At 26.2% G+C, this 17158-nt stretch overlaps 1 protein-coding gene across 3 annotated transcripts in view; it reads left to right on the forward strand.

The window, feature by feature from the left end:
• The first annotated feature begins 1508 nt into the window (after positions 1–1508).
• The window catches only part of LOC118443649 (proton-coupled amino acid transporter-like protein acs), a 21751-nt gene continuing 6101 nt past the window's right edge, over positions 1509–17158 (forward strand). Inside the window, exons 1-6 of one of the 3 annotated variants that reach the window (XM_035870946.2) lie at positions 1509–1666; positions 2133–2251; positions 13532–13584; positions 13791–13916; positions 14913–15185; positions 15644–15728. In XM_035870946.2, coding sequence (XP_035726839.1) covers positions 2216–2251; positions 13532–13584; positions 13791–13916; positions 14913–15185; positions 15644–15728 — 573 coding nt within the window. In that variant the 5' untranslated portion in view covers positions 1509–1666; positions 2133–2215. Of the gene's footprint in view, positions 1667–2132; positions 2252–6592; positions 6807–11864; positions 12046–13531; positions 13585–13790; positions 13917–14912; positions 15186–15643; positions 15729–17158 lie in introns of those variants that run through there. The other 2 variants (XM_035870944.2, XM_035870947.2) reach the window with 2 other exon arrangements.

Genomic DNA, 17158 nt, shown 5'->3' on the forward strand with positions numbered 1-17158 from the left:
AAGTAATGTCGTTCGTGAAAATTAGTAGATCTCGTGTATGTGTTCATTGTTGTTCATTGTTGGAGATTCAACGAATCAACGCGGATTACGCGTAAGATTAAACTCGTCGAAAGTCTTTAGAAATATTTTTTTTTATCTTACAAAGAGAAATTCTTTCTTTATATTATCATATTATTTAAATGACGATCTTTACACGAAACGTTCGATTTAAATGGAATTGAAATTTCTCTGTATGGAAGGAAGAAAAAATCAAACATGTTTCGATCGTTCTCCGGCAAATGATAATAACAAACAACAAACATATATCGAATATATATATATATATATATATTTATATTTGAATATATATATATATATTCAAATTTCTATATTATGTGTGACAGTTAATTTTATTTCTTTCGTCGTCGATTAAATAATAATTATCTTTCTTAAGAGATCAATCAAATATTGTATAATTAGTTATATCATCGAGATATACTACATAAACGCAATAATTCTCTTCTTTCTTTTGATTAATATCTAATATTCCACTGTTTTCTCTTTTATGTTCAATAAAAGAATAATTCTTTTGAAGATCTTTATTTGTGGCAAACGAACAAATGGGATCGTTAAAAAAAAGAAGAGAAAAGGAGAAAGAAAAAAGAAGAAGAAAAAAAAAAAAAGAAAGAAACATTTATCGAATGGATAAATTTTTTGATATTATATTTCAACTTATATGATTTATTAAATTCGATCGACTTCGAACTATGTTATACGAAGAAAATTTTCGAAGATATACACAAATCGAAGATTCGAAAGATTCGCAGAACTATCATCCTCTATATCACATGATGGAATAGAATTCGTTTACAAAAGACGACTAATCCCAGAATCCGCCCCACTTCTTCGTTCGGTCCTTCGAATATAATCTATTTATAAACTTACGACTTATTATGTACCGATTAGTCGTTCGAAATACTACATCGTGTATCCTACAGCGATAAACGTGCAATTAAAATTATAATTTTGGCTAAATATTCCTACGAAATATGAGATATTATTTTTGTGAATACTTCATTGTGCAATCATAAGTGACGTTAATCCCTGTGATTTTTTTTTTTTTTCCCCCAAGAGATCGCGATCGATTCTTTTCTCTTTCCTTTCTTTTCTTTTTTTTCCACATATAATTGTAATTATATGTGAATAGTATATGATAATAATAATGTAATAATAATAATAATAATGGTAATATACATGTCTATATCGTAAAGTTGTACGGAGCAGAGAAATTAACGAAATCAATTCGACCGATTTCGATTGTGTTTTCGATAAATTTTTTCGACAAATTTTTCAAACAATAACAATTATAATAACAAATTTAACAAATAAATAAATAAATAATTAATTAAATAAATAAATAAGTAAGTGAATAAGTAAAGAAATAAAGAAATAATATTATATTGATATTGATTAAAGTAGTGGAAATATAGATTATAAAAAAAAAAAAAAAAAAGATCCGATCGCGAGGATAACGAGTATAGAAGAGAACACTGTCACTGTGATCTCTACGGTCGACCGATAGGAGAACGAAATGGCAGGAGTGCGAGTAGCGTGTCGTGGTGTGCTATATAAATAATACTTCGCGCAAAGACAAATCAGTCGACTTGCGGCCGCCGTACCTGTCACGGTATAAAATGCAACGCTAATAACGTAGATATCGGGAAATTAGTTTACCAAACAATATATATATATATATATATTTATTTATATACATATATTTCGTTCGAACAAATTCAAAAGCTTTCCCTCAATCATTTTTTCCTTATTTTCCTTTTCTTCATCTTTATCTTTATCTTTATCTTTTTCTTTCTTTCCGTTTTTTTTTTTTTCCTTGACTTTTCTCCTCCTCCTCCTTTCAACCTTTCACCCTTTTCTTCTTCTTCCTTTTCCTTCTTTGTTGTTTCTTTTTTTCTTCTTCTTCTTCTGTTTTTTCTTTTTATCCTCATTTTGTCCTATTTATTTATTTATTTTCTTTATTAAATTTGATTTCTGGAAAATTGAATTTATTATATTATCAGAAGGATCGATTGATCACTCGATCTATCGTTCTAATCTATCATTAACGATTGTTCGTTCTTCGTTGCACACGGTAGCCGCAGAGTTAAAGATAATTTAAGGAAGAGATTAAAGGAAACTCGTGATAACCGTGAACGATCCGTGATCCATTGGAGCAAAGATGTCGCACGACAATTTAGGATTTACAGCGAGTACGGTGAGTTATAATCTGAACACATAAAAAAAGAAAGAATATATATATATATATATATATATATATATGTATATAGAAAAAAGTGGAAAAATATCTATCTCGGTTAAGATGAGATCGACAATAAACATCTCTTTTCCGTATTGTGTATATAATGTGTACGTATGTGTATACGTATGTATATATATATATATATATATATATATATATACATACATACATATATATATATATATATATACATATATATATATATATTTGTCTGTTATGTCCTTTAAATTGTGTTACGGTAGATTATATATTGTAAAAACAAATTTCGTTTTTCCTTTGTCTTATGCGTCGATAATTACCAAACATAGATAATTTCAAGGTATTCCATTATGAAAAATAATTTTCTTTCTTTCGAAAATTTATTTGCTTCTATTACAAAACTTTTTATTTTTTGCTTTTTCGTGGATTATTTAACTTTCGTAAATTCGAAAAATTCCGTTGTTAGGGAAAAAAAAAAAAAAAAAAATAAAGAGAAAACCATATCTTTATTGTAAAAAATGTAAAAAACATTAATCCAGAAAAAATGACATATTTTTTAAAAGCACTATGACAATTTAGAAAAATTTCAACGCGAATGGAATCTTTTAATTTTTATTTTTTTCTCCTTTTCTTCGAATTATTTCATTTTATGAATATACGAGGAACGAAAGAAAGGAATGTTTAAGCTCGAAAAATTGATTGAATCACTTTTGATAATATTATTATATTATTTCGCATAATTTATATCGTTGATTTTCGAGATAAAAAAAAAGAAAATTTGTATTCATTTCGAAAGTGAATTTATCTCATCAATAATATATATTCACCTTTATTATATATAATATATTTATTAATTCAAAATTTTCTACATATTTAAATGATAAATTTATCAATAATAATAATAATAATAATAATAATAATAATAATAATAATAATAATAATAATAATAATAATAATAATAATAATAATAATAATAATAATGATTAATAAAAAATTTTAGTTGAAATAAATATTGTACAGAAAATTATGGTTAAAAATATTATTTATAAAAAAATTCTCAAGTATTTTGTAATTGTTACGTTCATACAAACCACCTAGATTGCGAATTGCGATTGTTTATATCTTAGTATATGAATATGTATATATAACGGCCATAGCTACTACGCTGTATATTTTTATTCATTTTAACGTCACAATCACGTGTTCACGCGCCTTTTCTGTCTCTTCTCGAGCATATCCTTCATTCGTGTCCTTTAAATTTGAAAGAACATTGACCTACATCGACGAATATGTGTATACATGTGCTTCAATATAATATATTCTTTTTCCTTTCTCTCTTTCTATCTCTCTCTCTCTCTTTCTCTTTCTCTTCTCTGTATTTAAAAAAGGATTACATGATCATACCTTTCGAATAAAAAAATTAAAGACACAGATTGTGGGAGAGAGATATTGTTTAAAGTTTTTGTTAACGATCGTTAAAATTGTAAGGGAACATTTTTATTAGATTAAATATAAAACTCATTTCTCGATGGCGAAGGACAAATCGAACATTAACGCACAATCATTTAAATGTCCTTCTTTCGATTCCATCTTGGCAATGAGCTCATTGTAAAAACTCGATATATTAATCGTCTGATCATGAGAGAAATGGAAATATAATTTATGGTTAAAATAAACATATATACAATAGAAGACTTTCACTTTTTTCGAGCTATTGACTTTATGCAATAAATCAATCGATTATGATCTCTCGTTATCGATATCAAAGTTGAAGTTAAACAAACTTTATGTTTTCCTCTTGTTTTCGATCAGATGATATTCTTCTGTTATAATGTATTCTATGTATGTAAACGTCGACGATCATTCACTATTAGAATTTAATAATATTTTTTTTTTCACACTACTTTCATATGACGACACACATGACAGATATCAAATTTATTATTGTAAAAATATTCAAACATTTCTTTTCCCTTTTTTCTTTTCTCTCTCTCTCTCTCTCTCTCTTTTTTTTCTTTTTTTTTTTTTAAATTTTACTAACTATAAGCGATTTTAATCTGTTTACTTTCTAAATGTGTTACATGAGGAATGTGTCGTAAAAAGATATTGAAAAAAAAAAGTAAACAATTTTGATCGATTAAATGGTAGTAAATTTTTTTTTATTAGAACGTAAAAAACGCTATTTTTTTTTTCTCTTTTTCCTTTTTTGCCTACAAAATTTCTGTCAAATATTTTTAAAGCGACGAACTGTATATTTAGGAGATTTTCTTCTTTCTCTTCATTTCAAAATTAATTAACACTCGAGAAATTATCAAGCGCGATTAATGATTTTGTAAGAATTAAACGCAATATTTTATAAAACGATTAGAATCATCAAAGATCATCGACGATCGATATGAGATTATCTGTGGAATATTACTCTTCTGAATTAACGACGTATTCGGTTTAAACCAGTTTTGTAACGACGATTAAATATTTAAGTTAGTTAGATCCGAGCCAAGTCAATCACATTTCGAGCATACCTTTTTTCGAGCGTTCATTCATGTCATTTCTTTTTTTAAAATGGACCCATCGCCATTCGATACGATCGTATAGTCGTATTAGATCAAATGAGATAAATATTATAATTCGATCTATAAATTTAATTTCATATTCGATATTACAGAGAGATGAATTTTCTTTTTTCTTTATGTTTCTTTTCTTTTTTTTTATTTTTATTTTCATTTTTTTTAAATTTAATCGATAATCTCACGTAAGAGAGAGAGAGAGAGAGAGAGAGAGAGAGAGAGAGAGAGAGAGAGAGAGAGAGATATATAAAATTGTAACGTAAGAATATTTTATCGTTTAATATATTTTTTTTTTTTATTTTTTTCGATATGAATTCTTTGTATCGTATGTACATATATATATATATATATATATATATATATATATATATATATATATATATATATGCATAAATCTTCACGGAAGAATTTCGATAAGGCATATTCCGACGATGATTAATGCATTTTTAATTTCATTAAATAAATGCCCTTTTAAATCTTCGCAAACATTTCTACTTAAGAATATTTATTCTGTCTCATTCACGTTACATTCATTAATAATTTATTAACCGCATTGTATTTTTATTCATTTCTTTTTTTCTTTTCTTTTCTGTTTTCTTTTTTTTTTTTTCTTTTTTCTATTTTATCTTCCCTCAACATCTTATTGTTTTTATCGGCAATTTATAAATTCAAAGAATTATCTTGTAATCAAACCATTTCGTCAAATCAGATCGGCTTATCTTAAAGGATAAAACTTCTGTTCATAATAAAATGTTTATATATCGAAATATTTCAATTCGATTATTCGACTCATCGTCGTCGTGTTCGATCTCCTTTGACTTTCGTCTTTTTTTCAGATCAACCACAATGATAGCGATTACAATTGAATTAATATCGTGTTCTTTCGTCGAACTTCGAAGCTTCAAAAGAAGTTCCTCCGTGAATTTTCTTATCGTTACTTTTCGATTAATTTGCACAATGGGTCTTGAAAAAAAAGAAAAAAAAAAGAAAAAAAAAAGAAAGGAATACTAATCGATAACGAACAAGTTTCGAACACATTTACATTCCTTATATACTTATACATTTATACGTGTATATATATACGGCAAATAAGAGAGATTATTAAAAATTCATCAAATATATTTTTTAATTGTGTTTTTTCTAATTATTATTTGTTATCATTATATTATCTGTTATTGTGATTAATTGAACATTTATCGCTTGTTTCGTGAGGATTATACATTTAAATTGATAAGAGAAAAGTTGAAAAAACATAAGATCAGTTATCACATATAAAAATTCTATCTGATTATCATTATTATTATATTAGTATTGTTTCATATATTATTATTATTATTATTATTATTATTATTATTATTATTATTATTATTATTATTATTATTATTATTATTATGAGAACCACGTGTTTCTATCTATCGGAGTAAATATGATATGATTGTAAAGAATTTCTTCAAGTATTTAGGTTATCCAAATAATTGAAGGAAACATTCTTATCGTAAAACATAATAAATGTCAATAGTAAGGAGCTGGAAAAAAAATATATATATATATCAATAATTTTTAAACAAATATTTACATTTTCGATAGATTATTGCTGATAATGATGTACTTGGATAATCGAACAATTATAATCAATTCTATCCTTATCGGAAAAGCGATAGACATTGCTTTAATTTTTCATAATCCATTAAAGATAATAAATGTTTGAAGAAATCTTTCTAATCGATCTATAGATCATTATAGTTTATTACTTCGTATGCGATAACTATCATTAGATTTTATTACTATAATATTTATCGAAGTATCGTAGCAAGTCGCATTTAAAGTTCAAAGTTTAAAATCTAAAGAATTAATTCCTTAAAGGATAACATTAAGACAAGTGTGTTATAAGTGATATGTTTGAAAGTTGATTGGTGAAAGAGATGTTCGAGGAAAACGAAAAAGAAGCATTTATTGAGTCCGACGTAAAAGAAATGATTTATTAATCAAGAATCCTGAAATATTTATTAATTGAATATTTCCTTAATTTAAAAGTTAATAAAAAAAATATATATATATATGTAATACCTATATATATATATATATATAGATTTTTTATATTTTTATTATTTTGCAATAATATATATATATATATATATATATATATATATATATATATATATATATATTATTTTTTTCTGTATGGATATACGGTATATATATTGTTCTACAGATACATTGATATTTACATACATGTATAATAGACGAAACATGGTGGCTCTTTTATATTCCTAATCGTAAAATAATTTTATTCGAACACTTTAAAAGTATATCTGCAATAACTCGAACAACACGTCATTCACGTATATCCATTATGTATTCATTCAATTTCTCTTGTAAACTTATCTTGTAACGAATTTACATACCCTTTCTCCCTCTTACCTCTTTACTCCTCCCTCTTCAAAAAAAAAAAAAAAAAGGAAAAATCCATCTCTTACGACGACGGATACGTACGTGAAGATTCTCTTGGTTCACGCTTAATTAGGAGACTTCCGTTGGAAGAAAGCGTGTCACGAGTTTTAAACGAGCCTCTTCTCTTCTTCTTCTTCTTCTTCTTCGCGATTCTCGTATCTAATGCGAGCAAAAAAATAAGAGAGGGATAATGTTACACGCGCGGCTGCAGAGTAAATTAACGTCGTTTGTTTTTCGAGGAAACGAAATCGTACTGTGCGAAGGTGGTAGAAAAAACAAAAAAAAAAAAAAAAGAAAAAAAAAGAAAAAAAAAGAAAATGTTAATCAACACGTTTGCTCATAATCTATCTGCACGAGTTCCGTTTTAACAAGCGGAATTCCTTTATTTAACTTTCGACGTTCGACAAATCGCTTTCATTTTTATTTTTGTATAATTTTTACGTCGTAAAATCAAATTTGTCCTTTTGCATTTACAAGATGAATTTCAATTCAAAGAAATCTCTTTCTTTCGTGCGTCTACATTTTCATTACGATCTTTTTTTTTTTGTTTTTGTTTTGTTTTGTTTTTTTTTTTTTTTTTTTTTTTTTTTTTTTTTTTTTTTTAATGCGATAAATGTCAAGTAGAAAAATGATCTCTCAAAAAATTTCTCAAAAAATGAAATCATACGACGTTATTAGTGATTGGCTGATCGATTATCTACGATCAAAAAAAAAATAAAAAAAAAGTAAAAAAAGAAATAAAAAAAAAAAAAAAAAAAAAAAAAAAAAGGAAAAAAGTACAAAAAATTTAAATCGTGCCATTCCAAAGCGAAGGAGAATTATTCTAATCAACGAAATACATTTATAGTTTCTTGCATGGATTTTCTTTCTTTTAATAAACGGAATTCATTTTGATTTCTTTTCGACATTGGACATTGTCTTATTTTCATTTTACGATAATTTTCATCGGTATCGACGAATTAATCATTTTTTTATTCCACGTAAAATTCCGAACAAAATTCTTACCAACACTTAATTATTTAATTTATATTAGATAATAAATATATTTAACTTGTAATCTTTTTATATAAGATTTATATTTATGAAGATTAAACAATTATGCATGATGATGACGATAGACGACGTTCGGCGGGAAATTGATTTCTTAATTAATCATAAATAATTTATTAACAAATAAGTTAGTATTAATACGAGAGAATTAGAACGTTCTTAATCAATTATCTTTGATACATGAAAGGAAAAGAAAGAGAGAGAGAGAGAGAGAGAGAGAGAGAGAGAGAGAGAGAGAGAGAAAGAGAAAGAGAGATAATATTCCATTCGGTAAATTTCCGATTGGTTGAAAACAAACTAGAGTATCTACTCTTTCGTTGATCTACAATGACTCATCTTTAGAAGTTAGATAATTAAACGCGTCTAAAGCGTTTATATCGATCTCTATGATCAATTAACAACCGTACATGTAAGTATATATGTACGATCGTATGTAGTACGATCTCGATTGAAAACTCGTGATATCGTTTTAAAATGGTCGTCGTAATAAGGTTTGAACATGATATTATCTTCGAGATTTTGATAGACAAAATTTTTGAGATTAAAAAACTGTGCTAAGTCAGATGTGTGGCATTTTAATCGTATCGATCGATATTAAGACTTTACTTTTTTTTTTTTCTTTTTTTTTTAATTAAATTCGTAAATACAATCACATTGTAATCGCGTTTTACATGAAACGATTCCAATCGTACATACATACACACACGCACGCACGTATACACACACACGTTATTGATATATAAGTTCGTTTGTAACTAGCTAGCAATGTTCTTTATTTATACCAGCTTTTGGCCAAGAACTTGGACTTGCACGAGAATATTTCAACATCTTCTTATCTCGCTAGCATAAACCTAAATAGCATTAAGCGACGAAAAAACGTTCACAACGAATCCAATGAGAAAGAGAAAATTGTATCAACAGGTGTTAATGCTCAGTGACAACAATATGTTTATCATTATTCTACTTTGATACGTTAGAAGGATGACCTTATCGTAATTATGTTTTTATTACGGGTGTTCTCATTAAAATGACACGTGAAGTTTATCACAGAGATATATCAACTTTTCAACAAAATTAATATGTACAATACATACATATACGTACATATATACATATTGTTTTATCGTTGTTGATTTTACTATTGTATTCTTGAAGATTATCGCTTTCTATTCCTTTAAATGTTATAATTCAGATGTGACGATACACATGAATATATACATTCTGCCACTGAATGAAAATACACATGAGCATATATTCTATACTGCATTACGTTATACATTAACGAACGTGTATATATATATATATATATACACGTATGATATATATATATATATATATATATATATATCATTGTGCACTACAGAAGATACTTCTCTCATAGGACAACGCTTCAACGTAATAACCGATTATAAAGAGTATTGCGTAATATAATAATCGATTTAAAGGACCTAAAATTTGAAACAAAGGCTATCACAATGTTATATTATTTAATGTATTAAAAACTAAACTTTATAATAAACTGCGAACTTTGCCTCTCGCCTCTCGCCAATAATTCGTACGAGCTACGTTCAAGGATAGAATTAGAAAGAGAGAGAGAGAGAGAGAGAGAGAGAGAGAGAGAGAGAGAGAGAGAGAGAGAGAGAGAGAGAGAGAGAGAGAGAGAGAGAGAGAGAGAGAGAGAAACATAATCATTTATTTGTGAACGAAACACGGTAATATCGTAACGTGATAATATATTAACATCGATAAACGTTTAAGAATAAAAAACAAAATAAATTAATTAAAAAAAAAAAAAGACGAAAAAGAGTGGGGATAAGGTACAATTAGGCTTCTACGAAATGACTTCTCATATTTACGCCTTATTTTATAAACAAATTTAATTCATTGGCAATTGCTAAGCATTTTTTTTATCTTTTACCTTTTCGTTTTCGTACTTGCTTTTCTTTTTTCGTTCGTCCTTGGCCAAGATAATTCTCCAAGGCCGTCGATTGTTCGTCTATCTCTCTTTTGTCTTTTTCTAAGTCAGTTACTTCTCTCTCTCTTTCTCTCTCTCTCTCCCTCTCTCTTTTTTCTTTTTTTCTTTTTTTTTTTTTTTTTTAATAAATTTTTAAATTCATAAAAACACGTCGTTTTACTGATTTACGTATTGTCGTAGAATAAATTACTTTTTCTAAGTTATAGATCTTAAAGATAAATTAAATGTGTCTTTGTTCGTTAATACGTTAATTGAATTAACAAAGATAACAATCTAGAGATCTTCGTATACTTGTTGTTTTTTGTTTTTCTTTTTTGTTTTCTTTTTTTCATTATAACAAAGAAATATATTGAAATAAATGAGAAAAAGAAAACGAAGAAGACATAAATTTTTGCTACAATTAATGAAACACGCGCGTGTTATTTGTTCTAAATATAATCGTGTAAGTAAAAAGAAAGAAAAAAAGAAAGAGGAAAAGATAAAAAAAAAAGAAAAAAGATAAAACAAAATAAAAAAAAAAAGAAAAGGAAAAGAAAATATAAGCGAGTGGCGTTTAACGAGATCGATGTTAATTAAATTTATCGTTACATAGGTACATAGGTCTATTTAACGTTATAGTTACGAAATAAATTAGACTAATTAACGAGAATATGTTAGGGGCAATTGATAATTGTCGATTTGTGATAATGTTAATTAGATTATTTCGAAGCAATGAACATGAGAATCTTATTATTTCTTTCTTTCTTTTTCTTTAATTTTTCTTTTTTTTTTAATTTTGTTTTCATCTTTGCCTACGTCTCATCGTAATTTCAAAATCAAATCTTTCCATTTGAGACGTGAGATCTCGCAAGATCTCTCGATCACGATCGAGACCATTATCGTGATATATTATTGGATCTACTAGAGCAGATGTGTCGATTCTCTATTATTACATACACGGATCTACAGTATCTACATACATACATACATACATACATACATACATACATACATACATACATATATATCTATATATGTATATATATATATATATATATATATATATATATATATATAAATACATACATTCATGTATATATACTTCGGTCATAACTTATACTCACATAATAAATTCCACGAGTAAAATCGTAACACTCTTCTGACGGCGATTCTTCTCGTTATCGTCTTCATTGTCGGATCGTTGTAAATCTTCCGTTACGATCGTTACGCAACTATTAGCGCTTATGCTAAAGGCTGTTTTATGAGAAATAAGAGAAAAAGAGAGAGAGAGAGAGAGAAAGAGAGAGAGGGAGAGAATTAGAGACAAAGATAGAAAACGATTATTTAAATACATTCAGCGAATCATTTTTTCTCTCGCCTATTAACAATAATATATATATATATATATATATATATATATATATATATATGTATATATATATATAAAATGTGTATTTACATACGTAAATATATGAACGTGTGTACATTACTGAAACAAAAAGCGGAAAAAATAATTCTAAAAGAAGAAAATAAAAGAGATTAAAAAGGAACAAAAAGGAAAAAAAAACAATAAAAATCGAGAAGAAAAACAACAAAAAAAAAAGAAAGATCGACGAGGATAAGAATCGATAATATATCCTCGTAAGTTCATTGGTATTCGAAAGGAACCGGATTGTCAAGTAGATACGTTAGTTCTTGATCAGACAAGCTTACAGGAAAACCACAAACTCACGTGATTCTTTGTAAGCGTACGTACCTCGAATATACTTTAGACTTGTATCTTTTTATTTATTTTATCATCATCATCATCATCATCATCATCATCATCATTATCATTATTATCATTATTATTATAGTTATAATATTAATATTAATATATTATTATTATTGTTATTATTATGATAATGATTATTAATTATTCATTTCGTGCTTTAAACGTAAACGGTGAAACAATATTTGATCGTTTAGTTTTTACCAAATGTAAATGAATTGAATTAGAAAATTATCTTTTTCTTTCTTTTTTTAATAAAAGGTATGTTACGATTAGTTCCTTTTGAAATATGAGAGACGGTCTTTCGTTGAACACACATTATTCGACGATATTTCACGCTCGTAATTCAAACAAGCCGTGATAAATAAACATGCAGTAAACGGAGGAAAACGTCCGCTCGGTTCACGTTCACACCTCTAACAATTTTTCAAACTAATGGGAATATTTATGACATTTTCTCTGCCACATTCGATCGATCCAGTAATTACGATTCTTTCGTAATCGATTTCTACGCTGTCCTTCGATTATAAATTCGATTCTTGGTATAACCATTGGAAATTATTTACAGGCTCGAAGGAAAGATATTTATTACGATAGTTACGTTTTTTAAATGATTTAATGTGAAATTTATCTGTGTAAACGAAAGAAATATATATAAGACGAACAAAATGTTCTTAGTTGGGCCAAAAACTTTTTATCTAATTTATCAACATCAATTATCTAACATTTTCTTTCGAAAGACTTTTCGTACTTACAATTCGGCTTGTAGTTTTATAATTTGAAAAGAAAAAAAAAAAATAAAAAAGAAAGAAAAATTACAAAAAAATAGTAATCAACCTGAAAGATTATAGGGAAGAGCAATTGATTTTTAAAATCACTTTAGGATCTTTTTAACCCACCTAGTAACTTTTAATTTACCCATATATATATATATATATATATATATACATATAGATATTATATTTTAAGTATTGATATTAAATATATTAAATGTTTTATTATCGTTTTATCTTTTGTTCCTCAAAAAATTCATACATATATACTAATGTATGTATGTATGTATGTATGTATGTATGTATGTATATATGTACAATATGTATGTATGCAGGTAAAAATATTTATATATGTACCAAGTTGAAAATTGAATTTTAGATCAATAAAGATCTACGTAGTGGCATAAATTGAGACAAATCATGAGAGATTTTGACGGATTAATAAAACGAGCCTCTCTTTCGCGATAAGATTGCTGAATGATTTGTTATATTACTCGATTTAAAGCTGAATGTATCGCAAAAAAAAAAAAAAAAGACAAAGATATACATACATATGTCGAAAAATTTTAAACTAATCAGATAAAATGTTTTTCTTTTCTTTTTTTTTTTCTTTTTTGTTTTTTTCTCTTTTAAATAAATCAACGGTCTCATGATTTTTTATCCTTTTTTTTTTCTTCCTTATTTTTTCAGGATGCTTTGGAGCCAAAAGGATGGCACTCAAATTCCATACCGATGCAACATAAGTATGTACACATTTTTAAAATAAATCAGTATTCCTTCAAGGAAAACCAGTAACATATATATATATATAGAAAATATTTTTTAATGTTTTCTTTTTTTCATTCTTATATTATATTTCCTTTTTTTTTCATTTTTCTTTTCCTATTTATTTATTTATTTATTTATTTATTTATTTATTTATTAATTTAATTTTTTTTTTCTTTAACAGAAACCCACAAAAGAATAACCGGTCGAGTATTTATACGTTGGAGCTCGAAGAAAAGAAGAAAGGTATTCAAGAATACGACGATGATTACGAACCATACGACCATAGAACGGTGGCACATCCGACCACGTTAGTATCATACTAATTTATAATTTTTATGTAATTTTATAAAGACATTATATGTCTCTATGTAAATTAACAAATTATTTCACTTTTATTTTGAGACTTTTGTTTCTCTATTTGTTTTCTTTTTTTTCTTTTTTTTGGTTTCGTCTACTATTCGTTTTTTTAACGATATTATTATAACATATTGTTTCTTTCAATATGTAATACATATTCATGTTCGTGGTATGTTTACATTGTTCGTTGTTATAGTTTAGAAAAGGATTTTATGAACGTAATAAAAAGTTTCCAAATAAATGATAGATCGTTAGATTAGCATAATCTATCTATTTTATACTCTTTGAATATTAAATATATATCTTATGCTAATATCTTGTAACGTATGGGCAATTATATAAATAAATAAATTTCTCAGATTTAATTGAAGATATATTTTGAATGTTTATTTTTAAAAAAACATTCTTAACGTTATGCATATGTACATATTTATACGGGAGAATGTCCCATTGAATTAATTTAATTGACGTTCTCCTTTTTGTTCGTTTGTTATTTTCTTTCTTTAATTTTATTCATACATCTTTGAAGTTGTAATCACTCATGGATTCTCTTCAGCAATCATAAAGAACATTGAAAATGTATACTTTAGATATTCCTTAGATTTGTATTTATATATATATATATATATATATATATATATATATATATATATATATATATCTAACAATTCTTGTTATGTTTAAAATATGGATTTCCATTATAAAAAAAAAAAAAAAAAAAAAGAAAAAAAAAGTAAAGGAAAGAAAAAAATTGTTACAACTCACAATTATATTTTTCAAAACGTAATACTCGTTATCTTAATAACTTTTATTTGAAACTTTTATTTCTTTATAAAACTAAGAGGATCGATTATATTAATCCATATCGTTTAAAATGAGACAATAGTTTCTATATCACGGATTTTTTTCTATTTAATAAATACGATTATTATATTTGTATTTTCAGAAATGTGGAGACTTTATTCCATCTATTAAAAGGTAGCTTAGGTACTGGTATTCTTGCAATGCCAATGGCCTTTCACAATTCGGGATACGTGTTAGGCATGATCGCTACAATAATTATAGGCCTACTTTGTACATATTGCATGCGAATACTCGTTACTTCGATGTATGATCTGTGTAAAAGAAAAAAAGTAGGATCCATGACTTATCCAGCGACCATTGAGGCTGCACTTGAGGAAGGACCGGTATGTTTGAGGCGGTTTTCGAAATTATCGATGTAAGTAATGTTAATCTTTATTATTATAATACGATTATTATATTTATATACATCGATCAATGTCGATTGTAAATCATTTTTCTAATATATTGTTGATATATTATTAATATATATATATATATAATTATAAATATATAATATAAATATATAAATAAATAAATATATATATATATATATAATATTTTGGACATTATTTGCATATATTTTTGTTTATGTATAATATATATTGGATATATTTAATTAATATATATTATATATTATATATTATATTATTTATATATTTCATATATAAATATATTTATGAAAATATTTAACAAATTTTATTTTCTCTCTCTCTCTCTCTCTCTCTCTCTCTTTATTTTACATATAAATATATATATAAATAAAAAAAATAAAAATAATAAATATATATATATATATATAAAAAAATAATAAGTTTCTTTTTTTTTTTTTTACAGACACGTAACAAACACTTTCCTTCTGATTTATCAACTGGGCAGCTGTTGTGTCTACGTCGTGTTCATTGCAAATAATTTGAAAAGGGTTAGTAATAAGATTATTTTCTCAAATATTATTATCGTTATAATATTTTATAAAAGATTTAACGTTGAAAATACGTACGTATTTATATTCTCGAGCTTATATATTCGAATGTTCCCGTCGATTAATATCGCCGTTAGAGAAAAGGACCAATCTAGGTCAGGGAAACAAACTTCAAGAATGGTATTGCGGATTAGACGTACGTTTTACGTAATTAATACTTATACGTATGAGTCAAGGTGATTGAATTTTTAAACGGGAACCTTTCAATTTTTAAAATTACGATAACCAAATATGGATACAATCAAAATAATAATTCGACTCGAAGAACTAATGAAATCGACATTTTTCTTGCGTTAGTATTAATTGCATTAACAAAAAGAGAATGTATGAGTTCAAGAACGTTACAGAAATCGATTACTTAACTCGAGACACTAACTTACGTTAGTTCTCTTTTTGAAATACCTTCGAAATAGTAAATTGAAAAGATTTTAAACGATTTTCTTTTCTCTCTTTTTTTTTTGTTTCTTTTTTTTGTTTTCTATTCCTTTTCTATTCTTCTTCTTCTTCTTCTTCTTTTTGTTTTTTTTTGATTTTTTTTTTTTTTCCTTTTTTCTCAACCTTCGTTCAGTTAAATTTTTATACGTGTACAATATAACAAATCCTTTTCGATACGATCTATTTAACGAACAATGGGTTAGTTTTGTTCGTGCTACGGTTAAATGTAACATGCCATAAGTAGATAGGTGATATACGTAATATAATGGTACTATAGTTATCGTGCCGTTACGACACTAGTTATTACGACAAGTGAATAGAGAGCTTGCGGAAGGCAATGTGCTTGTCGTGTAAACCAGAATCTCGTCTCTCTTTAGTTGATTATACGTGATAAAACACGTGTATCCGTATAAGGATAAGTGAGGGAAGGGGGGGAGTGGAGAGGAATAGATACATAGATACATACATACATGAACATAAACACACATAACCATTTACATTATCCTCGATATCCTATCGATGATAAAAATCTAAAAGAGAATTGATTTTACACAAAAATAATAAGAAATATAGATAGAAAAAAAAAGAATCTATTTCATTCGTGGGATTCGTTTTTGAAAATTTTTAACTTTAATTATTTTGCATTTAATTATATTTTGATTGAATATTAATCTCTGTATAGATCGCATAATTGTTTATAAATAAGATATATAATAAATGAAAAAATTAATATTATGTATGAATATTATGTATGAATATGTACTGTGTATATAACATAGGACATATTCATTCACATTTTACACCATATACATACGTATGTATATATATGTATGTATGTATGTATGTATGTATGTATATATGTATTTCGTATATGATAGACCAATTAATGTTGCGACAGATTCGTAAAAAATTTTTCTTCACTTTTTCTTCGTTCC

This window comes from Vespa mandarinia, chromosome 1 (assembly GCF_050613455.1).
Source record: "Vespa mandarinia isolate Hongniang chromosome 1, ASM5061345v1, whole genome shotgun sequence".
NCBI lineage: Eukaryota > Metazoa > Arthropoda > Insecta > Hymenoptera > Vespidae > Vespa > Vespa mandarinia.